Raw genomic sequence first — 25,257 nt, 5'->3', positions numbered from 1 at the left:
TGCAGTTAAGCAAAAAATACAATATTTTCCTCTGAAATATGGAGTAGTAGAAGAATTTGTTGGATAATAGAAATAATAATGTAAAATGCATCCAAATTGTGCTTCAGCTGTCTTTCGATCACTGTGTCTGAATCAAATTTTGGCTGCTGGCTATTATAAGCAGAGATCATGGATGTGAACAGGAGATAACACTCTGTATTAAACCATCTGGATATATCAGAATTATGTAGAGGTGTAGGTAAATGTGAACAGTCAGTAAGACTTCATGAATATTTTTATTCATGTATGCAGATGAAATTTAAAGCTGAAGACAGATTTGCTCTTGCGACTTGTTAACAGCGAGTATGCCACGCTGCATGCCAGCATGGCTCAACATGCAAACAGTAAAAAATTTTAACATGGTGAGGGTGGGGGGGGGGGTGGGGGGGGGGGGGCACGTTGTTCCAAATGAATGTTTTAAACTTGTTCCAAATTAAAACTTCATCCAATTATTGTACTTGTTTTGAAGCCCCTGTATAAAGTCAGTTCTTATTTACAAGACCGGAGGGTTTTGGCTCTTACAGAATATATATATTTAAACCTTTACTAGATTATAACAAGTACTGTGGCCTTCACCTGCTTCAGAAGCCTTGGTATGTCAGATATTAGTTTTTATTAATTAGCTTTTATTTATCCTCAAAGTTACAGTGAGATCAGTCTTCTTTACAGAAGTGATCTGAGAACAAATTACATTTATATAACAAAAGAAGATTTCCTGAAACAAAGGAGTTAGCAGACACAGTTACAAAGATTTCCTGTAATGTCAGAAAGTTAAACTTTTTTGCAGGAAGCAGAGCCACACTGTTGATGAGGTAGGGTGATTTCAGCTCTTGAGGATAAGCTGCAGTTTGCAGTTTTTCTGCAGGACCCTGTGCAGTCTGACAAGTTGCTGTTGCATGGGAATAAAGTTCTTGGTGGGCATTTTGTGCTGTGACTGTTGGTGTTTTTATCTTTTTAATATCAGAATCAGAATACTTTATTGATCCCAGAGGGAAATATATATATATGTATATATATATATGGTGTATATATAATATATATATGGTGAATTATTATTACTTTTTAAAATCTTGATATATGTGCATCAGATGTTGGAATATAATAAGAAATGTTACATGCTGTCTTTCACTTTATCATGATTAATTAAAACTGACCACAAAACCTTTAAAAACTGGAATCCATCCAAATGTTTCTAAATGCATGCTCTGTCTGCTGTGCTGTATGTGATCAACATAACTGTGGTAGGTTTGCTGTAGACAATCAGGATGTTTTTATTTGTTTTTTAGTTATTGTCAGCGTGTATGTAAACGTCACTGTAGCTGTAGCGATAGGCCCTTTGAAATTCAGTCTCAGATTTCTGTTTTCGTAGATCATTACTTACAATAAACTGAAACTGACAGTTTATCCAGTTCTTTGTCAGTAATGATATCTCCCCGTAGTGTTGGCCAAGTGACAGCTTCCTCAGTTTATTTAAAAGGTAAATGTTTCTGTTGTTAAAGTTGATTAAATCTGGCATGATTTGTTCAAGAACACTGGAAGATGATGGACACCATGACTGAAAGATGTCATAAAACGCATAAGGAGCGGCGACAGCTGTCAGCCTGGTGGACATGGGAAGGTCATCGGAGTGGTGCGGGAGGGATCTGTGGAGTGGTGGACGTGAAACCTTGTCAAAAAAGAAAACTTGAATCAGCGCATCTGCATATGGCATGGTGACCATAGTTTCAGAAGCAGGTGAAGTGAGGACATGGATGACTCACGGTGTGCTTCCCCTTGTGTAATGGCTTTTCTGAGATATTTTAGAATGGATACAAATGTAACAGGAAGTGCTGGTTAAAATAGAAACCCTGGCTGAGTGCCCTGAGGTGAACTGAATGATCAAGTAAAAGCTTGGCAATTATGTGCAGCAATAGGGCATGAAGTCACACCTTAAGAAGCTGTTACACAGACGCTCTAATGATCATTAACAGTAGGAACAGTGTTACCTGATATTCCTAGCACACTTTAAACTAGACACAGACATGTGCCACGGTGCGGAGAGAGGTGTTAAGTCTTGCTACACACCTGATCACAAGTGTTACAACTCAGCCAGCGCTTGTAATTTAAAGTGCTGCTCTAACACCATCCACCACAGTCACAGTTCACAAGTCTGCAGGCTTCCACATGATCGGACACTGGACAAGCAGTGTGCAGTAGCACAGCAGCCTCTAGTGGCCACATGCACCTCCTGTGATGAGAAATGTCACCTAATTTGCTCCTTAAGAACCAAAACAGTCACTTTATGTGTGAAGCTACACTACAGCCTAACAGGAACTCTAATGAGGGGAGCTGTGTTGTTTGTTGCAGCTGTTTATGCTTTTCTGTGTTAAAATATAAAGACAGCAGATCAGGTTTGTGTGAACTGCTCTTGTGCTTAGAGTGATTATTAATTTGAGACCATTGTGGACAATTAAGAAGGCTGTTTATTTATTTATTTTTATTATTGTATTCTGGTGATGGAGCCTTTTGATTATGAAGTGTTACATTATTTAAAAACAGGTTGTTTTTCTGTATTTTACTCCTTATCAGATTGACTGCATGAACCGTGCAATGTAAAATCATTTGTATAATTATACTGATACTGCTGTTTCTATCCAAATAAAACCTGCCATTGTAAGGCCTTGTTTCCAAATTGAAGTCGACTTTTATTTTGTAGTTTTCACTCAGCTCTGATGCTGAATTAGAGTTCTTGCAGTAAAAGCACAGTAGTAGTAAAAGCTTTCACCATCCTTGTGCTTTTATCTCCATTATTTCACTTAAAAAAAAAATCTTAACAGTGTGTAATTAAACACTCAAAATAAATTAATTTACATGTAAATCCTAAAATATTGCCTCATTAGTTTTAGAATGTCTGTAAAAGAGAAATGGCAACAAGAAAGCAACTGTTCAGTTACTTAAAATAAAAAATAAATCAAAGCAGAGGACGTTTTTGACACCCAGTAGCACCCTTCTGCCTGCATTTCCCCTGCTTTCACTGAGTTCCTCTCAGCTATTCATGGATGCACAGATGGTACCAGCCTACAGGCCCATTATGCTCACAGATGAATCTAAGCAAGGTACTTAATTGGCATGGTTTCATGTTAGGCGGCAGTGTGGACAGGACTTGGACCACTGCTTGCAGGAGAGGCGAGCAAAGGAGCCTCTTGTCGTCTACAAACTCCCCCCCTGCTTGCTCGCAGGCTGACTTGAGAATTATATTTGCCCCATCGCTGTGTGTGAGCACGGGTCTGAGAGGCTGCCTCTCCCAACTACACTACACCACGATCCGAGTCACTGAAAAGGCTTTCGACTCAAGCCTCCATCCGCCATTTTCAGCAGATTGACAGCAGGTAGAGCACAAAAATCACAAGTTCCCGGTGAAATAAAAGCAGGTAAGTGCGCGTATGAGTATCCTAAACCCAACAAACACCTTACGACAGGAAATATTGAGGGAGAAAAACCGCTCCAACCATCTTACTCCGGCCAGCATCGGGAAGAATAAGGGGAGCGGACGGTTTGCCTACAAGGGTAACAATAAACTGCATCCTTCAGGCGCTTTAGTGTAAGGCTTTCAGGCTGTTTTATTTGTTTGGATCAACTTTTTTTTCTTTTCTTTTTTTTTTTTTTTTTTTTTGGACGAACTGAGACCAAAACGCTTTAAAATGCGCTTTACGCACGCACACGTGCACACGCCCCAATTAAAATCTCTTGCTGTTTGTTGCTTGAACTTCAGCTAGGAGGGATTTAAACATGTCTGATCTCAACTCCAGGAACGCCGGTGGGTTTTTAAAAAAAATATAATAAATCTAAATGAACAGGCCAATAAAAAGTTAAGCATTTTAGCCTTTATTTTAAAGGGTCATCAGTAGCCTAAGCACGAGTGCCTCAAAAGGAGACAGCGGGGTTTATTGTCTCAGCTATGCCATTTATCTGCCATTGAGATAATGTAACCTCATCATTATGTCGTTGAGGTCAAAATTTCTGCTAGTGAAGTGCTCGGGATTTATATATTTTTATTGTATTGAGTGTAACAGTGTGTACGCCCAGTCCACAACGCCACACATGGGTCAGCAGCTTATTGTTACAAATGTCTTTTCTGCCAGTCGAGATACAAAGCAAGAGACTAAAGCTCAGTATGTGCTTGTGATGGAAACATTTCTAGGATTAATTTGCTGAGCTGAAAATTAATTGCGTGATTATTTAATAGATAGAGGAGAGGGAAAAAAACCTCTAAAACCAACAAACAAAAGATTATTTTTGCTCCCTCCCCCTTCTCTTTCATGAGTATAAATTGAAAAGTTTTTAACTTACACAACATATGCATGTTTGTGACATTTTACAAGTGGCACTTTCTGCCCACTGATACTGAAAGTATGTTGGGACATGGGACAAAATGTAGAAAGAGCAATGCAGGCAGGCAGGCAGGCAGGTGCTCAAAGTGGACCAACCTGAGCGACTTCTCTAGGTGATGCTTAATGAATGGAAGTTAACCAGCTTGTGCTGAAGAAAAATGTCTAGCAGGAGAGGAATGACAAAAGGCAGGGAAAGTTAAATCCACGAGCCACATTATTAAACTGAAAAGAAATAATATTACACACGCACACTATTTCTGCCTTTTGCCTCTTTATGAGTATTTTTTTCTGCCTCAGTTACACATATATCGAAGTGTAGACGATTGCTTTATATACACAATATACTGCTGTATCGTGTATTGCGGTATCACATTGTGACTCGTACTGTATAATTCCTGTAAATCAGCCTGACTGAATCCACAGCCCGAGCTTTTTATCTGCTGTGTGTCTGTCTATATATTTAAAATGGCTCCATCATTATTCAGAGCCACAAAAAACAAACAAAACAAACAAACACACACACAAAAACAGGGCTGTAACAGAAGCTGAGAAGGAAATATCTTCGAAATGCTGTCTACCTGTGGTTAGATTTGCATGTTGCAACTTCCATTTCAGTCAGGATGAGAAAGGGTAACAGCGGTTTCTTTTCAAGAACATGGGCAGGAAATGGATCACTATAGATAATAAGCCATTGTGAGTTTTGTTTTTATCTGGTGTTGGAGCTCGGTTTTATGCAAAAACAAAAATGGAGCATTTCATATGAATGCTCACATGCTGGTAGTAAATTCAGTTTGAGAGCATACCCTGAAGTGAGGCACAGTGTTATAATAAATTTGAATATAACTGCAGATGTTTAATGAGCTGAATACTTTTGATAATCTATAGGTGTTGCATGATATTTATTGCAGGTCATGGCTATTACTGGAGGTACGGTGGAGTCTCTGGATGAAATTCCAGCTCATGTTTGGAAAGGTTTGCCTGACTGTCTGAATCTGGGACCTTCTGCTATAAATCAGAGCCGCATTGGTGAGTAGCCGGTCTCATTTCATAACTGTAGCAACTTCTGTTAAGACTGGCAACATGTTGAATTCCATTTGCATGTCACGGCTATTTAGCCTTGAAAATGACTTCCAGCAACCAGTGATTGGGGAGCGCAGTGAGACCAGGCTGGGCTGAAAAATGAAACTTGAAAATGATAACCAAATCATCGTTTAAACAAACGCAAACCTCAGTGCAAGTCATGTCTCTGATTTAAAGGCTTTCGGTGTTTTTCTAACATGCCTGCATACATGCTTACTCCTTTAAGGAGTCTATTAGATGCATAAGCATCTGGTACTTCTAAACACCAGCACTTTATATCTACTTTATACCAGCATGACAGATGCATTATAGGGACATGTAAACATGCATTAAATATAAAGGTGAGGGGTGTATTGATCTGTATTTGAAATCAAAGTGAGGGAATGCAGTAAAATAATAATGAAGAAAGTGATCAAAGAGGCGAAAAATCAAAGCAAGGACAAACTAGGATGTGATACTTCTCACCTTGATCTCCTATCAGACATAAAATACACTGGGTTGAAATATAGTTGCATAAATACAGGATCTCCCACTGCTGCTGATTTATTCTGTGCACAAAGTTAGTTTTCAAACATCTGAATTGGTCCTAAAATGAACCCACATGACTACACTGAGGTTTATTACACAGTGTATCCATGCTTATCTACAGACTCTAAGGTTTACCACAATATATCACTTGTGGCACTATTTTAAAAATATATTAACAAATTCCTAATGCTAAATGCAATAATATGTCTCTAATGTGGCAGGGGTTAGATGTTTTTGCTTTAATTATTATTATTTATTTATTTTTAATTATTATTTTCAGGCGTTTGGTCAACACGAGTGATCCCTAAAGGCAAGAGGTTTGGTCCATTTGTTGGAGAGAAGAAAAAAAGGTCCCAGGTGACCAGCAATGTTTACATGTGGGAGGTATGTTGCAGAATGCCTCTGTTGGCTCCTTTTCCCTAAAAATGTGCATACCCACCTTTTTTGTAGCACTCCCTGCATAGCTAAAACAGGCCCGGCTACATTCTTTATCAAGCACCGCAGCAGTTGCACAGTATAAACATTTGGAATTTTCCAAGGCACAAAATTAAAAAAGCTCCTTATAGCATCTCAAATGTCTCAGTTTCCGCTTTGATTTTTTTTTTTTTCTTTTTCTATTTTAAAACCTCTTCTTCCTGCTTGTGTTCTGTAGGTTTATTTCCCAACACGGGGGTGGATGTGTATCGATGCCACAGACCCCATGAAGGGGAACTGGCTGCGATATGTTAACTGGGCTCGCTCCAGTGAAGAGCAGAATCTTTTCCCCCTGGAAATCAACAGAGCCATTTACTACAAAGTATTACGGGTAGGTTAAACACATTCACGTGTCAGCAGGCTGCACATGCGTCTATGGATATATGAATATATGGATGATTAACATCTTCTGGGGTGGATGGTTTTCAACTTGAGAAACTTGGGAACATTGCTTTTGGTCTTCTTGGTCTCTGCAGAGTTAATGTAACATGCCACTTAACAGCTGTTGTTAATCATCAACCACCAATATAGGCAGAGATGTAACTGATTTCCTTGTCTTTGCTTGATGATTTCTGCTGAAGTGTAGCAGCTCACTTTGGTGCCTCCTGAGCTGTCCAGATGTTTCTGTGAAGAATTAGAAATAACAGTACAAAAAAAAACTTAACAAACTGAGTGTATTCATTTGTTACAGCAACCTGAAAACAACCTCCGTCTGAGACAATAGCAGTGCAATTTGTGGGGGCAAAAATAGCTCCTGTAAAGATATCATGACATGCTAATATCACTTTTCTGCATTTCAGTTATGACATAAAGGATGTATTTATATGTATATTTCTTTCATACTGATGCATAAGTATTGACGGTCTAATGTAGCATGCACTCACCAGGTGCTTCATTAGATATGCCTTGCTAGTACCAGGTTGGACCCCCTTTCGTCCTCAGACCTGTCCTAATTCTTCATGGCACAGATTCAACAAGGTGCAGGAAACGTTCCTCACAGATTTTGCTCCACGTTGACATGATAGCATCACACAATTTCTGCAGATCTGTCGATCGCACATCCATGAGAATCTCCAGTTCCACCACATCCCATATTGGATTGAAATCTGATGTCTGTGGAGGCTATTTGAGTACAGTAAATTCAATGTCATGTTTAGGAAAATAGTTTGAGATTTGAACTTTGACATGATGTGTTACCCTGGAAGCAGCCTTCAGAAGATGCGTACACTGTGGTCATAAAGGGATGGACATGGTCAGCAGGAATACTCAGGTAGGCTGTGGTGTTTAAACAATGATCATTTGGTACTGAGGGGCCCAAAGTGTGCCAAGAAAATATCCCTCATGCCATTACTTCACCAATAGCACCCTGAACTGTTGATACAAGGCAGGATGGATCAATGGATCATGTTTACGCCAAATTCTGACCCTGCCATCTGAATGTCCAAGGTTGAGACTCATCAGACCAGGTAACATTTTTTCCAGTTGTCCAATTTTGGTAAGCCTGTGCAAACTGTAGCGTGAGTTTCCTGTTCTTGGCTGACAGGAGTGGCACCTGGCGTGGTCCTCTGCTGCTGTAGCCCATCTGCTTCAATTTTTTATGTGTTGTGTGTTCGGAAATGCTCTTCTGCATACCTTGGATTATAACGAGTGATTATTTGAGTTACTGTTACCTTCCTATCACCTGAAAGCAATATGGCCATTTTCCTGTGACATCAACAAGGAATTTTCATGCAGAGAACTGTTGCTCATAAGATATTTTCTTTTTTCTTTCTTTCTTTTTTTAATCCTAGAGATGGTTGTACGGGAACGACCACCAACAACATGCCACCTTCAGAGTCACTTAAATCACCTTTCTTCCCCATTCTGATGCTCAGTTTGAACTTCAGAAGACTTTCTACATATCTAAATGCAATGTGTTGCTGCCATATGATTATTATTTTTTTACACTAACAAGCAGTTCAATAGATAGACCTAATAAAGTGGCCGGTGGATGTGTATAATCCCAATAAATCTTGCACAGGGACTATTTCCCAGCAGAACAAGTGCTTCTCCTTTTAAAAGTTTAAATCCTGACAATAATATTTTACTTAAATCATTGTGATATAATGCAATCCAGTCTGATATTACTGCAAAGCACTAACTCAGTCAGTTGTTTTGGATTCTACGGGGGTGCTGTTCCTATTTAATGAGCCTACCTGGTATTAACTTGTCTATCTGCCACAATCGCTGGTGATCAAAATGCTGATATTACTTAATATTTTGATTAAAACCAAATTTAGGATGTTGCTTGGCTTATTTACAGTGCCTGGGTGTAGCTCAGCTGCCAGTTTAGTATACTAAACTGGCAGCTGAGCTAGTTATTAACTAGTCATATACTTCTGTCCTACGCTCATGTCGGCCCCAGGTGACAGTAAACACCTGTAATTACAAGGTAACCACAAACATCCTCTAAGATGCCCCTTAAAACAAAAAATGAATACGAGACTTTTTGATGTATTATTTATGTGCACGTAATAAAGTGGTAATTAAGTGTACAGGATATGCATCAGTTTGAAATGACAAACTTTATATGTTGCATGCTTATTCCCCTTGAAATTAATCTTAAAACATTGCCAAATACCCTAAGTCTTTAGACAGATTAGATGCACAGTAGCCCAAACATCCCTGTTGCCTCTCAGCAAACCGGGCTGTGATTGGTAGGCGACCTCATCTCTCATTGTTGCAGCCTATCGGGCCGGGAGAGGAGCTGCTGGTGTGGTACACTGTGGAAGACAACCCTGAGATAACAGCTGCACTGGAGGAAGAAAGGGCCAGCAGTCTGAGCAGGAAAAATTCAACCAGGGCGAAGCGAGGTGAGGCCTTTACTCCTTAATCATGATGACATTTGAGCTCTTTGTTTCTCCCCGAATTGTGCGCGCTGTAGCAGATACGGAACTTAGCCAGGGATTGTTTTTCTATGCAGCCCAGTCGAAGTTGTAAGTGGCGAGCTAGCAAGCTACAAATGAAGGAAAGCTAGTGGAAGCTAACGTTAACGGTCGCGATGTACGGGGTTTTTCTTTACTTTAGTACCCGACTTTAAACTCGCCCCTACCTGCCGATATGGCTCTAAACACCGACCGAGTGGCTATGAGCGGGCCGTGAGATGCCTTGTTTAGCTTTCAAACGAGACTCCGAGCAACTTTTTAGTAGCTTTTCCTCATCTGGGTCCTGACGTTGTCGAGGATGTGACCTTCCTTGAGTTCCTAAAGCATGAAAGCCATCCATCGGTGAGCCTCTCGTCTTGATGATGGCCTATAGCAGGTTAGCTAACTAGCAAGCTTCCTTGTCCAAACGGAGGCTGATCGGGGGACCCCCTCCCCCAAAGTACCGGATAACAGGCTGAAATACAGCGGCTGTATTTTTGTATATAGTGTTTGAAATCGGGCAATACATCGCTGGGGTCCAGAATAACCAGTTCATCGAGTTGTCATACTTGGTGTTGCGTGCTAGCATTAGGCTAAACGGCTAGGTGTGATCGCAGGGACATCGGGTGGCAGGAACAGAAAGGAAACTGTGAGGTGAGTAATTTTATTATTAAAAACGCATCGCTGACAGTGATTAAACAGGCAGCCTATATTAAAGGTCGATGTCGTGTTATATTCCGGGTTGGTGGACAGAAACTTTCCGTGACACTAAAAACATCAAAGCATAACCAAAGAGGAACACCACACAAAAGTGTTTTTGTGCCCTTTTTTTTCCCTCCCCCTTCCTTGAAATAAATAACTAATAAAAGCGTTAAAGTAAGGGGAGTACCATCTGCTGAGCACTCATTTCAAGAAACAGTAACCTTGGCTGGTGTAACATTTCCATTTATCCGCATTGGACTTTGAACGTGTTATTTCCATAAAAGACAGCAAGCCCTTGCTTTGTAATAGGATGATTAGGAGAGAACTCAATGTAGAAAAGAAGACACATTGTTTCAAATTAAATATATACCCAGTCTGTGATGTCAAAAAACATTTGGTGTGGTCTGTTTTGTTTTATTTTCTGTTGTAAATGTGTAATATTCCAACAGTACAATACAATATTGTATTGTACACTTGTCTGCATTACATATCTAGTCTTTATAAATGTCTTGACTCTTAACATGTAATTAATAGCTGCATACAGAAAGACAAATCCTTCATTATAACATCAGACAATTCTAAATTAAGATGTGAAAACAAAATTTGAACCTCAGTAAGTTAACTATTCTGCCTCAGGATCAAAAATCATCCATGTAGCCTAATCTGTGTATGTGAGAGCTGGGGTGCCTGTGCAGTGACTGCTGGATTTAAAAAAAAAAATGAAGGATCTTCACACAAATTATATTAAAGTTAAATTATAGAAAAGTTTGGGTAGTAGTGAGGTATGCCTCTGGCCACGATGGTCAGATGACTGACCTGGAGCATGTGTTTCTGTGGTATGAACTGGGCTTTGTAGGCCAGGTCAGATGACCTTTTGGCACATTTCAGTGACGAGGAGGTGCAGGTGAAACTCCTGAGATAAACTAGGCTTAGATATTGGAATCATGTCAGGCATAGTGCGAGCCTCTATTAACTAATAATTGGCCTACTTAAATGAGTGATATTTCATATGAGCCCATAATTAGGAATAAAATTTAAGCCTGTTTAAATGTAGTGTGCATGCTTGTCATAAGCCTGTCAATTGTAATGCTATTAGTGTGCAAACTCAGATTTGTTGTAGTGAATTGAGCAATATCTGTGGAAATATTTTCTTTGGTGTAGAATTAGTCGGTTGAATACAACAGATAAGTAATCTTCCAGCAAAAATATAGTAAGATGAAAGAATATAATGAGATAAAAATATAAATTTTCTTTGCTTTTTACACCTGTTAAAGTGATCAAACTTTATATAAAGTGATGTTGTGTATGTGTGTGTGTGTGTGTGTGTGTGTGTGTGTGTGTGTGTGTGTGTGTGTGTACTTGCAGCCAGAAGAAAGCTGTTGGAGAAAGCCAGACAGGCTGGTTTGGGTGGATTCAAGAAAACAAGTGGAACCAAACCTACTGTCAAGGACATGTGGGATGGGGAAGCAGGTAAGTTTGCTTATTGCAAAGCAGTCGGTTTAATGTTTTTTTTGTTTTTTTTTAATCTTTAAGTACTATCAGTTTGTCTGAATTAAAAACTTATATGACCTTTGATATGTTTGCAGGTGTGAAGGAGACTGAGGAGGATGAGACGCCACTATCCACGCAGGAACTCAAGACAGCCCATCCACTGGGGAGCACTGACCATAAAGATGTGCAGGACATGTCAACAGCATTAACAGATAGGGGAGGTATGGAGGAGGCAGAGGAGGAAGAGGAGGATGATGAAGTAGAAGAAGAAGGAGAGGAGGAGGAGGAGGATGGTGGTGATGTGGAAGATTCACTTGAAATAAAGCACCAAACTGCTCAGCATTCAACTGTGACTGATTCCATGCTTAACAAGCTAACCTGTGGTGAAGACAGCCACAGGGATTCACAGGTCAAGTCGGAGTGTTCCTCCCTAGCAGGGCGAGAACCAGAGGTTGATCTTGATCTTGACCCTGATGGTGACCTTGAGGGTGATCCACAAGGAGAGCCCTATCCCTGTCAGCACTGTGAGCGCCACTTCTCCACCAGACAGGGCCTGGAGCGTCACATACACATTCATACCATGAGCAACCAGCAAGCACAACTTTTCAAGTGCCGCTACTGCAATAAATCCTTTGGCTCACAGGTGGGACGGCGGCGGCACGAGAGACGGCATGAAAACGGATCTAAGAAAAGGCCTGGCTCCCTGGCTGGACCCGCCAGTCCTGTGGTGCAGACCGATTCAAGCCCTGACTGCACCAGCCCAACTTCTCACTATATAGCCATAGGCTCCCAGTTTACAGGAGGACAGCTGCACAACTCTGAGATGCAGAGAAAGGAGTCAGGGCCTCATGTTGATCGGCCCTTCATGTTGGATGAAAATGGGGAGTCAAAGGAACTCCATCCCTGCAAGTACTGTAATAAAGCTTTTGGCACACACACTAACATGCGCAGACACCAACGGAGAATACATGAACGACACTTGTTACCAAAAGGAGTTCGCAAGAAAGCCATGCTGCAGCAAGAGGCAGTGCAACAGCCTGATGGGTCCCCCGGCACTAGCCCTCCAACCATCTACGTGCCCAGTGCAGACACAGAAGACGAGGCGGACAGGGATGATTATGCAGTTGACATATCCAAAAACATCTCTGAGAACTTGAGTTTTTACATCGATGGCAAGATTGTGTCCACCAGTACAGTGAGTACTTGTGAGGTGATAGAAGTGGACTCGAGATCTGCGGCTCTGTTTGGTCTGGACACCGTCATCCTCAACCCAACTCAGATCAGCCAAGCTCTGAAGGTGGAGGCTAGAACAAGTGGCGCAAAGCAAGTCTCCAACACTGGGCAGCCAGCAGCGAAAAGGAGAACATCTACACCCCCGCTTATTCCCAACCTTAAAGTGGAGACAGAAACGTCAGCATCATCTTCATCATCATCCTCCACATCGTCCTCATCGAACTTCTTAGTGGGAGGACTGTTCCAGCAGGCCACTGATTCATCGGCATTTCAGCGAGAGAAAACCGTTTACCTCTCGCCTAAGCTCAAACAGCTTCTTCAGACGCAAGACATTCAGAAATCAGTAACTTTGATAACAGAAAGCCATAAACTGGCCTCACCGCTGTCGGTCATGCCGCTGCAAGGGTCTTCGGGGAAGTTTAAAAGAAGAACGGGCTCTCCTCCGTCATCTCCGCAGCTCAGCCCTGGGAGTAAAACGGAGAGCGCTAAAGCTGAAGTGGCGAGCTCATACACTCTTAAGGTGCCAAAGCTGGAAAGCCAGAGCACGTCACCTTCTGAGAGCCTGATGGACAAAGATGACAGGGAAACCCTGAGCCCTTCTGTGATCCATAACCAACCTTCCTCTAGTAGCGGAGGAAATTCCTGTAATCAGCAGCCCTTGGATTTGTCAAACTCTCTCAGTAAGAGGAGCGACAGTTTGAACAAGGTGCTCGGGGATTCAGCTCTTGATTTAAGCTTGCATCGGAAGACTGCTGTCGAGCCCGAATCCAAGGGAAATTCAGCACCACAGCCTCTAACAAAAAAGAAAAAGCCTAACACCAGTATGCTTGAAAAGGTGCTAATGAATGAGTATGTTGGTCTAACTTTGCCAGAAGAGGGTCCCTCAACTTTGGCAAACTCAACTTCTCTGCATTCTCCCTCTCCAAATGTTGCATCCGAGTCAGCCAACTCGTCTCCGCCATCTTTGACCCCTGTCACCATGAATCCCTCTTCACCCGGTACCTCTAGTGTCACATCCCCAACACCACCTCCACCTGTACTTCCCACCATACCGTCTCCACCATCTATGCCTAGTTCTCCTCTCTCTCAGCCTTCGGACTCATCTGCGCCACCTCTTCCTGTGCTCTCGCCAAAAATGTCTCCAAGATCACTTGAACAGAAATCCCACTCGGAGGAAAACTTCTTAGCTGAGGAAAACAAAGATGAGGAGGAGAAGCACATCTCTGAGCCACTGGATTCCCCAGACACGCCACTTAAAAGTCCCCCTAATGGTTCAACTACACCGAGCCCTCCGGAGCCTGAATCGGTCAATCTGCCCACTACAGAAGATGATATCCCTCAGACTGAAATTTGCAACAATCTGCTTAATGGTAATCAGAACCAAGACACTGTCCCTGAAACAGAGAAACCTGACTTTGCTGCTGTCTCATCCCAACCAGAATCTCCCTCAACATCTCCTGCTCCTGTGTCACATGATTCATCCCCATCCCTAGCTTCACAGTCTTCCCTTCGGATTAAAATAAAAGAAGAACCTCAGCACAGTGTAGATGAGTTATCGGATACTAATCATGCCTCTCCGGATGGTGTTGACGCGTCTCCTCAGCCTGCTGCTGCTGTTTCTCCTGAACCGGCTGATAAAACTGCTGAGCACGAGGAAGTTGACATGACGTACTGCAAGACATTTGTGTGTAATGTCTGTGAAGAGCCGTTCGGCTCAATCAAAGAACTCAGTGGACATATCACAGAGCATGCTGCAGACTGGCCTTTCAAGTGCGAGTTTTGTGTTCAGCTGTTTGGTGACGCTCCTGCCCTGCTTACTCACCGGACTACACTACATGGAGTGGGCCAGATCTTTGTATGCTCCATTTGTTCCAAAGAGTTTGCCTTTCTCTGTAACCTCCAGCAGCATCAGAATGATCTGCATCCAAATGAAGCATGCTCACATACTACTGTAGAGAGTGGGAAACTTAGGCCACAAAATTACACTGATCCTTCTAGAGCCAAAGAGGAAAGCTGTCCCTCAACACCAGGGCCAGAGATGACTGATGAAAATACTCCACCCAGTGACTCTCATTTAGCAAAAGAAGAGCCGGATGTTAATGGAAATCATGCAGAGGAAGGGGCAGAGGACCCCAACGAGGAGCTGTACACTACAATAAAGATCATGGCTTCAGAAGGAGGGAAACCTAAAGGCCCTGACGTCCGCCTTGGCATTAATCAGCACTACCCCAGTTATAAACCACCCCCATTTCCTTATCATAGCCGTTCCCATGCTGGTTCTGTGGCCTCGGCTACAAACTTCACTACCCACAACATACCACAGACTTTTAGCACTGCCATTCGCTGCACCAAGTGTGGCAACAGCTTTGACAACATGCCTGAACTGCACAAACACATACTGGCCTGTGCCAGCGCTAGTGATAAAAAGCGTTACACTCCCAAGAAAAACCCCATCCCTCTCAAGCAAATAGTGAAGAGTCCGAATGGAGTGGTGTCCCCCACAGTAGCTGCTGCAGGCCAGAGTCCTTTCCGTAGAATGGGTCAGCCAAAGAGACTAAACTTTAATCAAGACACTGGTAAAACAAAAATGAGCGCCCTCAGTAAGAAGAAAAACCAGCTGGTGCAGAGGGCAATTTCACAGAAAAATAAAATTGCCACAAATGCAAAGAAGGCCACCATCAAAGTCGAAGAAGAGCATGCCTCTAATGTCTGTCCCCACTGCAGTCGGGTGTTTACCTATACTGCGAGTCTGACTAAACATATGGTGGTCAGCTGCCCCATGAAGCCTGTCGTTAAAAAGGGCAAAAGAGGTCTAGCGGAGGTGAAAAAAGAGGCAGGGTCTGTGGTAGATAAAAACACAAGTTATAGGAAAAAGGCGCCTGACAGCGAAGCGCAGACAGAGACTGAGTCTAAACCTTTGGGAAAGACCAGAGCTCGTAGCTCTGGTGGAGCAGACCCTGAAACTCTCCAGGCAAGCAAAGGAAAAACCCCTGCTGCAGTGGGTCGACCAAAGAGGCCCGCCGCTTTCCCAGCTCCGGTTCTTGCAAGCAAAAAAACTAAGAAGGTCCAAGCTCAGTCTTTACCTCCCACCCTTTCACTGCCGGACACTCCGAGTGAGGCTGCACAGCGGCCAGCCATGAGAATGCAGCGTATGGGCAAAGAGGCAGCACCCAAGAGATTAGCAGAGGTCAAATCATCCCCACCACTACAGCAGCAGCAGCAACAGCAAGTGAAGAAAGAGGAGCGATTCTCTCTTCGAACAAGGGAGAGAGTGGGTGGTCCAGTTACCAGGAGCTTACAGATGGCCAGCACAGCTCCTACTGCTGAGGAGAAGACTGATGAGCCACCAGTTCAAGAGCCAAAAGACACTCAGGTGAGCTAACCACTGGCTTATTGCAGTTTTATTGACTTTGTTTCGTCCACTGTGTGACATTTGACTGCAATAAAAAGCCCAAATTGTTAAGTGTCTTCATTAGAGCCAAATGTGCTTTGTTTTTCTTATCATTGGTGTCCAGTAACAACTTTTTGCCTCCAAAATCAGTGGATTTGTCAGGAAAAAAAAAAGCCCTTTCATGAAGCTGAGAACAAAGTTGTTCTTGAGATAACTTAATGGAAGAATATTAAAGTGAGTTAATATGTAGGATTTTTAAAAATTATTTTTAACTTGAGCAGCTGTCTCTAACATGATTGTGTTTTTCTGTTTGCATTTTAAATTTGTTATTGAACATTTTGTCAATCAATACGTCCGTTTAGGAAAAAAAAAAAAGTCAAACAGTTCAAATAACTGACCAATCGTTGCTCTTTTTTCCCCTCTCTTCCCTCTGTTTGCTGAAGGAGGTGCTGATGAAATGAGCCATGTGACATTATTGAGCTCCCTCTGTTCAACCTATCAGGCAGCACTCTGGACTCATCGAAGAACCGAGGACAACCTTCCTGGTGTTTTTGCTCCTTTCCTTTCTTTCTTTTTTTTTTTTCTACTCAAAACATGTCAAGCTTATCTCAGCTGCCTTTGTTGGATTTAAAGGAGGGCACTCTTTATCTTCCATCCATCTTATGAACTGAACTGAGCCTCGATTTCTAGCCAGCCTTGCAAAAAAAAACAAAAAAAGGAAACTGTAAATGACAGTGAGTTAATATATTCAATGGTGTGTCATTACTTGACCCAAAACAGTAAGATTAGGGCTCCGTTGTTTTGGAAAGCTGACATATTGCAAATGGCAATCATGCATCAGTTAGTGTTAGGGAAACTAGTTTATTCTTTTTTCCGTATTTTCCCCTTTTGGTTTATTATTTTTTTTTTTTTTTTTTTAGTTTTATTTGGATGTCTCCAGAGTCTCTTAATGCATGAGCTGTATAGAGTAAAAAGCTAGATTAAACCCATGCCTAATCCAGTGGGCACCTACTTCAGTTTATACATGATTTGCAAAGTATGTATGTTCTGATTTAAATTTTTTTGTAGTTGTTATATTGTAGAATATATCTTATTTGTTTGGGAAACAAAAATGAAAATGGGCAGTAGTTTACTGCAACAATTGGTCCTCAGGAACACTGTATATGCGTGTGGTAAGTATGTGTATGGTTATGGTTGGATGTGCAGCCTGACAGCTATTTCTTAGGTCTGAATCTCATCTATGTGTCATGTTTTACTTGCTTCCTCTTCTGTTCATTTGGTGTTGGCAGGTAATTCCAGTTGTAAAATGTGATGGGACTGATGTTGGAGTCTCCTTAAAACAATGAAAATCATTTTAATATCACACATTAAGCCCAGTGTTCTTACAGCACTTTAAAAAAAAACTGCCAAAATTTCAAGCTGGATTGGTAAGCTTCTTTAAAAAAAAAAAAAAAAAAAAAAATGTGCATAATGGAATGTATTCAGGTCTGCTGCACTTTCCAGACACTGATAATTTCTCCCAAAGGGCAGAAAATGATTCTTCCAATCTCAGATATTTACCCTTTGAAGCCTTTCTGTAAAGAAGTCTCCAAACTGCTTGTCGTCATTAAGAAGTTTGACACAGGAAAATGACACATGAACCAACTTTTTTTTTTTTTTTTTTTTAATGCCAAAATGCATGATATTAATCTTTAAATAAGACAAAACACAGCAGTGTTTTTTGTAAGTGGACATGTGTGAAGTTGCTTCATGTGTTGTTTCTCATCTGAAAGTCACAGAAATGGAGCTGAAGGTTTTTTTTGTTTTGTTTTGTTTTGTTTTTTTAATTTTTTTTATTTTAAGGACGGTGCCATTTTTGTTTCAGTGAGTTAATGTATTTGGTAAACCTGTATTTGATGAGAATGTCATCAAGGCCCTACCAGTGAAAACTTTATTTTTAACTTTGTTTCTCCAGTGTTCGACCCACTTTTTCTACTCCCATCCAGTTTATCTGACGGCAAACACGCAGGCAGTGCTTAAACACTTGTAGCATGTTCTGGGAAAGTAAATTGAACAATATGATTAAAAGCTAATTTATATTTCCATGAGAAATCTGTTTTGCCTTTCAGCATCACGATTATGTATTTAAGGATGAACAAAGACAAAGATCCCAAATGACCTCATGTAAAACGTTGCTGTAATTGACAATTAAAATAAGTTTTTCAATTTGTGTAAAACTTTAATTGTTTTTGCTTATGGGACTCCCAGATATATGCAGCTTTTTTTGAGAGTTGGGCGCAGGAGAGGCTAGAAATTTCATGGTTCGAAATATCTCCTTTAGCACTAGGTTGGAAAAAATGTACTTCTGATTATCATGGTATCCTGGTTATGTAAAAAAAAAATCAATTTGGGAATGAAGACAGAAAAGATTTGATTAACTGCACACATAAGCGGGTCTGAATCTTTTTATATATTGAGACCATTTTCTCCTTTTTTTTTTTTTTTTTTTAAACATAATAGATGTCCCTGCCATTGGAGCTGTAATAAAGTCTTTCACATTACATTTACTGATTACCTTTCCCACTTAGAGTTTGGCAGGGACTTTTCCCAATTATGAAAAATGAATTTAAGTTTTCATTTAATTTGACTTTGATAGAAGGTAAGACCTTGCATCAATCATTTGAAGTCGCTACCTTTGCGCCACAGGTTGGCAGACTTTGACTGGGGGTGGGAGTGGGGACCCCGGACCTTGTCAGCTTGCTAGTTGTGGTATCTATTTTGGGAGCAGTTTGCTTGTCAGGTGGCTGATGTGTGAGTCATACATTACCTTAAACTCTTACCTCTGTGGTGTGGGTCGGAATAGAAATGGGAAGCAAATGGTAAAATGGATGAAAGATTTATGATTTGAAGCTCTATTAGATGGAGTGCACATTAAAATATGGGTTTGAGTTAATCTAGAATGTCAGTTTTCTAATCTTAATTAGATTAAAAGTTCAACTTAATCATAAAATATAACGTTTTGTGTAAATTACGTCAGGCTTGGTTATCTATCGAGATCTGTATATTCTAACAATGTATATGGTCACTGATAAATAAGTCAAATTCTAGCAGGGCTGATGCCACTCAAGCAATGCCCACACAAACTATGATAAATAATTCAATGTGGTGCATATTTGTGATATTTCTGTCACTGGCACATTGCTGTTTTTTGTGTATTGTAACAATAAACACCAAAAAAACAAAACAAAAATAGCTCAACTGTTATCACAGAAAACCAAACAAATGTAACCTTTCAAATTCCCATATTAGGGGGGAAAAAAAAAATTCTGTCGCAGAGCATAATCATCATGTTAAGTACACTCACCCGTCACTTTGTTAGGTACCTCTCTTCAGCTGCTTGTTAACACATATTTCTAGCCCAGCCAATACACATGGCAGCAGCTCAGTGCATTCAGGCATGTAGACCCGGTCAAGATGACCTGCTGAAGTTCAAACTGAACATCAGAATGGAGAGGAAAGGTGATTTAAGAGACTTTGAATGTGGCATGGTTGTTGCTGCCAGATGCGCTGGTCTGAGTGTTTCAGAAACTGCTGATCTACTGGGATTTTTAATCATCTCTAGGGTTTACAGAGAAGGGTCCAAGAAAAAAAGAGAGCAGCAGTTCTCAGGGAGAAAATGGCTTGTTGATGTTAAAAGTCAGAAGAGAATGCTTCAAGCTGACAGTAAGGCAACAGCCAAGGTATGCAGAAGAACATCTCTGAAAACACAACATCTTCAATTCTTGAAGCAGATGGGATACAGTAGCAGAAGACCACACTGGGCGCCTTTCAGCTATGAGCAGGAATCTGATGCTTCGGTTTGTACAGGCTCACCAAAATGGGAAAATAGAAGATTGTAAAAACGTTGTCTGGTATGATGAGTATAGATTTCTATTGCAGCATTCAGATGGTGAGGTCAGAATTTGATCTAAACAGCATGAGAGCATGGATCCATCCTGTCTGCATCAGTAGTTCAGACTGCTGGTGGTGTAATGCTGTGGATGAGGTTTTCTTGGCACACTTTGGGCCCCTTAGCACCTACTGCAAATAGTTTAAACCCCACAGCCTACCTGTGTATTTTTGCTGAACATGTCTGCTCTTTATGACCACAGTGTATCCATCCTCTGATGGCTGCTTCCAGCAGGATAACACTGGAATGTTTCCAGCACTTTGAATCTATGCTATTAAGAATTAAAGCAGTTCTGAAGGCAACAGGGGGTCCAACCTGGCACTAGCAACGTGTACCTAAGAGGTCTATATTACAGTAAAGCTGACATTTTGGATATGCCCTTAGTTTATTTTTCCAGCTGGACATGTGCTTGAAATAAAGTCATATTTCTCCCGAGTTCATGAGGGTTTTTTCCCCGAAAAAGTAATTTGTGAGGTCACAGTGACCTTTGACCTTTCACCACCAAATTGGAATCAGTTCATTCCTGAGTCCAAGTGCACGTTTTTACCAAACGCCTTAATGAAATTTCTTCATTCCTGAGATGCCGTGTTCAGGAGACCATAATTTACATATTCAGTGGCCAAACTATAAGCGTTTAATAAAGTGCTTGTTTATAACACACTGAACTACAGTGAACATCATTCATTTTTTTAAGGGTTTTTAAAAAAAATATTGTTTCTGTCTGTGAAGTATTCTTCCAAAATAAACAGGATAAATTAATATTCAAGGAATCTATCTCAGGAACTCTAAAAATAATAATAAAAAAGTTCCACCACCAAAATCACAAGGTTATTAATAGAAGCTTTGTTCAGCACAGCCAAGACAAAGGCCCTATATCAACCTGGATGGAAGACCAAAGCTTCTCAGTACCTCTGTGGGTGTGTGTGTGTGTGTAGCCATGAAATGCTTCCAAGGTCTCGTCTGGCTTGTGTGCTTCTGAGGAGCTTATTTTTGGACAGACCTCATCAGTCACACTCATGTAGTCTAATACTTAATACCTAATGAGCTATAAAAGCCGGCCAGAAGAGAGTGTGCTCCAAAACCCACCATAGAACTGTGGTATGGACCAGATCCTCACAGAGCACATCCTGATGGATGGGGTTACGAATTAAATGCAATCTGTATGTTGGATTTGATCCACAGGCTGGATCCCTTTATTCAGGGGGATGTGGAGATGTGTTTATTTGCCCCAGTGCCATGATGGCATAGTTTATGGCTGGATGTAGTTTATGGATCCATATGTGGGTGGAGCGGTGGGCACTTGGAAGAGTTCTGCACCATACCCATGCTGTCAGAGTGAAATATTGCTGCACTCTCTCTTGATTGCTGTGTACGGTGCTTCAGCCCTATTCATAAAAATGCAATTCCATGCAGCACTGTGCCCGACTTGACAAAATGAACTACGACATCCCAGAGAGGCAGATTTAAGATGTAAAAGAGCAGAATGATTACCCGTCTCAACCCCTCAATTACACCACGCATACAATTCAGGACAAGCATCTAATTTGAAAAAAATAAATAAACAAACAGCTCAATTGAAAATCAAATCAAATCAAATATTTCAGTTCGTACATTGATAAATACATTCCAGGGATGGCTGCCTCTTAGGGAAAATTACGAATATTTAATCTGAACGATTTTAAAATCTGCAGTTGTGAGGTTGCCTCTGAGGCTGTGTGAAGAGACAGGTCATTCCATTGTTGATGTTATGAAAAGTTAACCCAGCACCCTTCCAGCTAATCAAAATGCAGACTTTTTGCAGCTGTGAGATAAACAAGTGTAATATTTATCCGGTATTTTTTTAAATATATACTTTTGTGTGCTTAGTTAAGTCTCACAACATGCCATGATTCAGCTGTTAGTGCAGCAGTGGGAATGTTGTTATTGTTGAAGTGGGAAGAGTTGAAATTTTGACCTAATGCGGGAAGAGCCAAAGATTCCCCCTGAGGGAGGCATAAACGTCTGTGCAAATATTTCAGCCTGGACCAGTGCGGTGGATGGATCGAACAACATGCTGACACGAGCAACCACAGACCCACTAGCATAGCTGAAAATGTCAAAGAGATGAGAGCGAGGCTGAAAAGATGAAAACTTTCATTGCACGTACGCAGCACAATAACTTTGCTGAAGTGCTTCCTGTAAGGCAAGAAAAAAGATTTAAGTTAAAAATAAACATCTCTGCCTCACAGTGTGGATGGATGGATTTTCCTATTTCTCTAACATAACATACAGTTGAACATTAAAAATCTGGATTCAACTGGATTAACTGCATTAAAATATATGCTTATATGTCCTCTGGAGAAAGAAAATTGCCAGTAACAGGATACATAGTGGGAGGGAATGACAGCTGCTCATACACAATGATTTACAGCCCCCTAAAAAAAACCTCACTATGCCCCTATTTCCTGTTCAAAGAGAATAGCATTAAAGCTGATGAAGGTGGAGAGGAGATGTATTCTGCAGGGCATTAGTCTCTCCGACTTGAAAGTGAAGGCGTGCCTCTCGTCTTCTCATTGTTTATGAAATGCCAGTGTTCACTTTGACCTCAGCATTTTGCAGATTTTGGTTGCGTTTGCGTGCAGCCGCATGCTGTTTGCTGCTACTTCTCTTTGAATTGCTACCCTTTCTTAACCTACAAACTACTGTCATTTGCTTCCACGCTTCCAATGCAGGACTTTTTTTTTTTTTTTTTTTTTAAACCTGCAGAAGCACCTGCTTAAACTGGCCCACTGCAGTCCACTGAGCTTCCCGTCATTTCCTTTCAAAACAGGAGGATGTGATGCAAGGATGTGAGTGCTGTGGTCAGGTCCCTGGTGAGCTCTCCTTGCAGAGCAATGGTGTGAGAGATGGCTCCATGACAATGCTGCTTCCTGGCAAAGTTTTTTTTTTTTTTTTAGCTGTGCTCAGGAGGAAATTGGCTGTTTAACACCAGTTTACAGGCTGCAGAGGGGTTAGACAGCGCAAAGACGGCCTGAGTGTGATAATGTGCTGGAACAACTGCTCCTGTCTCGTCTGTGGTCGAGGTCTCCATGCCAACCGCTGCACACTGGGTACAATTGTGCCTCCAAGGTCTGGGAGGGTATTTTAAGATCTCATAACATATGCCCATTTGTTCCTGTGGCATTGTTAATATTTATTACAACACCTTCATTTAGCTCTGCAGCGTGTGGAAGATGATTTCATTTTTTACTACTCCACCACAGGTGCTTTGCTACATAGTGAGACAAGTATAAGTTTATAGGAGGTACATTTTCGGTAGAGTAGGAGCTAATTTTTATTTTATACTCAGCAGTTTTCTACAATTCCTTTTCAAGATGAAGCCTCTGGATACTACCAGCTGTACCAGTCCTACTTTTCACTTTTATACAACCTCTCCACTTTCTCATCCTCCTTTTTTTTTTTCCTCCCTCAGCACTGGGGGAAGATGAAGCACTCGAGTTTGCTCGAATCTGTTTCCCAGCAGCGGCCCTAGCTTTAAGATGGATCGAGGGGATTTGCATGGGGTGGGGTGGAGAGAGTATGAGATGTGAGAGAGAACAGGAGTGCGAGAGAGAGAAATGTTACTGCTGAGACGCAGCAAATGAGGGCTGTAGAGAGGAGAGGAGAGGAGAGGAGAGGATGAGAAGAGGGGTGGGAGGAATGAAAAGGGGGCACACTCACACAGATCAAAAAACAACAGTCCTGTCCTATGCCCAGAGGACAGACGCTGCCATCTACTTAGACTGAGAGTGAGAGGGGAAGAGGGAGGATTGACTTTTACCTGATGTAGAACCTACACTCACCCCGCGTCTCCCCTCTCTTTTGCTCTTCTCTTCTACCCAGCCTGTCTGGAGCCGCAGAGGACTGTCAGCCTGTACAGACGAAGCACAAGATCAGAGTGCTGGCAGAGCAAGTGTGCCTACAGCTCTGCTACCTGCTTTACCACCCTGCATCGCTCTCTCTCCCCCAACATGCACACATTCACAGAACTTTCTCTTACATGCTGACAAGCAGGCAGGCACACCCCCCCCCCCCCCCCCCTCCCATTATTATCTGTGCGGCGAACAGTTCTGCTCATATTGGTGCGAGCAGTGAGGGGCTGCATTTTGCTCCCCAGCAGCAGCAGCAGTAGTAACAGCAGCAGCAGCAACAACACAGGACGGGTCCAGAGGAGAGCAGTGATCATCAGAAATCAAACACCAGCTTCTACAACTGAAGGCAAGCCTCTTTACTCTTGTTCTCCTTGTTCTCTTTCCCTCTTTTTCCCATCTGGATGTGACGCAGTGTTGCTGACCTTCCCTTTCCCCATTCTCCCCTCTCTCTATCTCCTCAGCGCGTGCCAGTGGGACAGCCATGGAGGACACCCTCACCTGCAGCCATGCCACTTTCTCCCAGGTGTTTGGACGCCAGGGACAGCTCATGCAAGCCAGTGCGGGCCCCCCCCCCTCCCTCCACCCAAATAAAAAAAAAAAATTTAATCACATGCATGCCTTGCATGTCAGCATAACTGATCTCCACCCTCAGCGTTTCGGCACGATCACATCCTCAGTCTTATTGCTGTTTTAATTCAGCTGACCCTCGGAGGTGTAACAATAAGATTGTGTTATCACAGCTTAAATCTCGACAAAGCACAGAGTTTGCAAAGAAATTCCAAAAAAAAAAAAATTAATAAATAAAAACAGGGTTAGCTTTTCATGTGTGTGCTTATATAAAGGGAAAGAAGCATTCTGAAGATTTTTCTTTTTGCTCCTTGACAAACTGCGTGACTGTCGCTGTGGTTGTGCACAAGTTTCTTTTGAACAGTTTGGATGGATTAACTTGTCCACTATTGTGTTTTAAGGAGGCAGCTTCAAAAGCTTTTTGGACGGCACTCAGGATTAACCTGGGGCTGTGGCTCAGCTGTGCTCGGAGTTACACTTTAGTAAAATGGCACTTTAAAGGGACTTGAACACAAAGATGGAAACGGACTGCTGGCAAATATTTCTGCATGTTTTTAGTCATTTCAGTGGTTTCTAAAGTAGCAGATCTGGATGCGTACTTTGTAGCACAGTATTATTCACATTATTATTGAGATTGAGTCTGTCAGGCTGAGACACTATT

At 41.7% G+C, this 25,257-nt stretch overlaps 1 protein-coding gene across 3 annotated transcripts; it reads left to right on the top strand.

Moving 5' to 3' along the window:
• Positions 1-3,334: 3,334 nt before the first annotated feature.
• prdm2b (PR domain containing 2, with ZNF domain b) lies at positions 3,335-18,416 on the top strand. Of its 3 annotated transcripts, XM_030730108.1 has the most exons (9): positions 3,335-3,449; positions 5,318-5,435; positions 6,298-6,401; positions 6,670-6,822; positions 9,217-9,343; positions 9,789-9,791; positions 11,462-11,566; positions 11,683-16,193; positions 16,655-18,416. In XM_030730108.1, exons 2-9 carry the CDS (start codon positions 5,321-5,323, stop codon positions 16,670-16,672), a joined length of 5,136 nt encoding a protein of 1,711 aa, XP_030585968.1. In that variant the 5' UTR covers positions 3,335-3,449; positions 5,318-5,320; the 3' UTR covers positions 16,673-18,416. The 3 variants fall into 3 exon arrangements, with proteins under 3 accessions (XP_030585968.1, XP_030585966.1, XP_030585967.1); XM_030730106.1 differs by lacking the exons at positions 3,335-3,449; positions 5,318-5,435; positions 6,298-6,401; positions 6,670-6,822; positions 9,789-9,791 and having other exon boundaries at positions 9,219-9,343; XM_030730107.1 differs by lacking the exons at positions 3,335-3,449; positions 5,318-5,435; positions 6,298-6,401; positions 6,670-6,822; positions 9,217-9,343 and having other exon boundaries at positions 9,477-10,048.
• Positions 18,417-25,257: the final 6,841 nt, after the last annotated feature.

The sequence above is a fragment of the Archocentrus centrarchus genome, chromosome 5, assembly GCF_007364275.1.
Source record: "Archocentrus centrarchus isolate MPI-CPG fArcCen1 chromosome 5, fArcCen1, whole genome shotgun sequence".
In the NCBI taxonomy this organism is placed as follows: domain Eukaryota; kingdom Metazoa; phylum Chordata; class Actinopteri; order Cichliformes; family Cichlidae; genus Archocentrus; species Archocentrus centrarchus.
The sequence above is the reverse complement of the archived record's forward strand: the minus strand, read 5'-3'. Positions and strand labels throughout refer to the sequence as shown.

Coding starts and splice junctions, on each gene's coding strand:
- prdm2b (XM_030730108.1), top strand. CDS start 5,321: ATGGCTATTACTGGAGGTACGGTGGAGTCTCTGGATGAAATTCCAGCT. Junction 6,823..9,216: donor TTTACTACAAAGTATTACGG/GTAGGTTAAACA, acceptor TCATTGTTGCAG/CCTATCGGGCCGGGAGAGGA. Junction 11,567..11,682: donor CATGTGGGATGGGGAAGCAG/GTAAGTTTGCTT, acceptor ATATGTTTGCAG/GTGTGAAGGAGACTGAGGAG.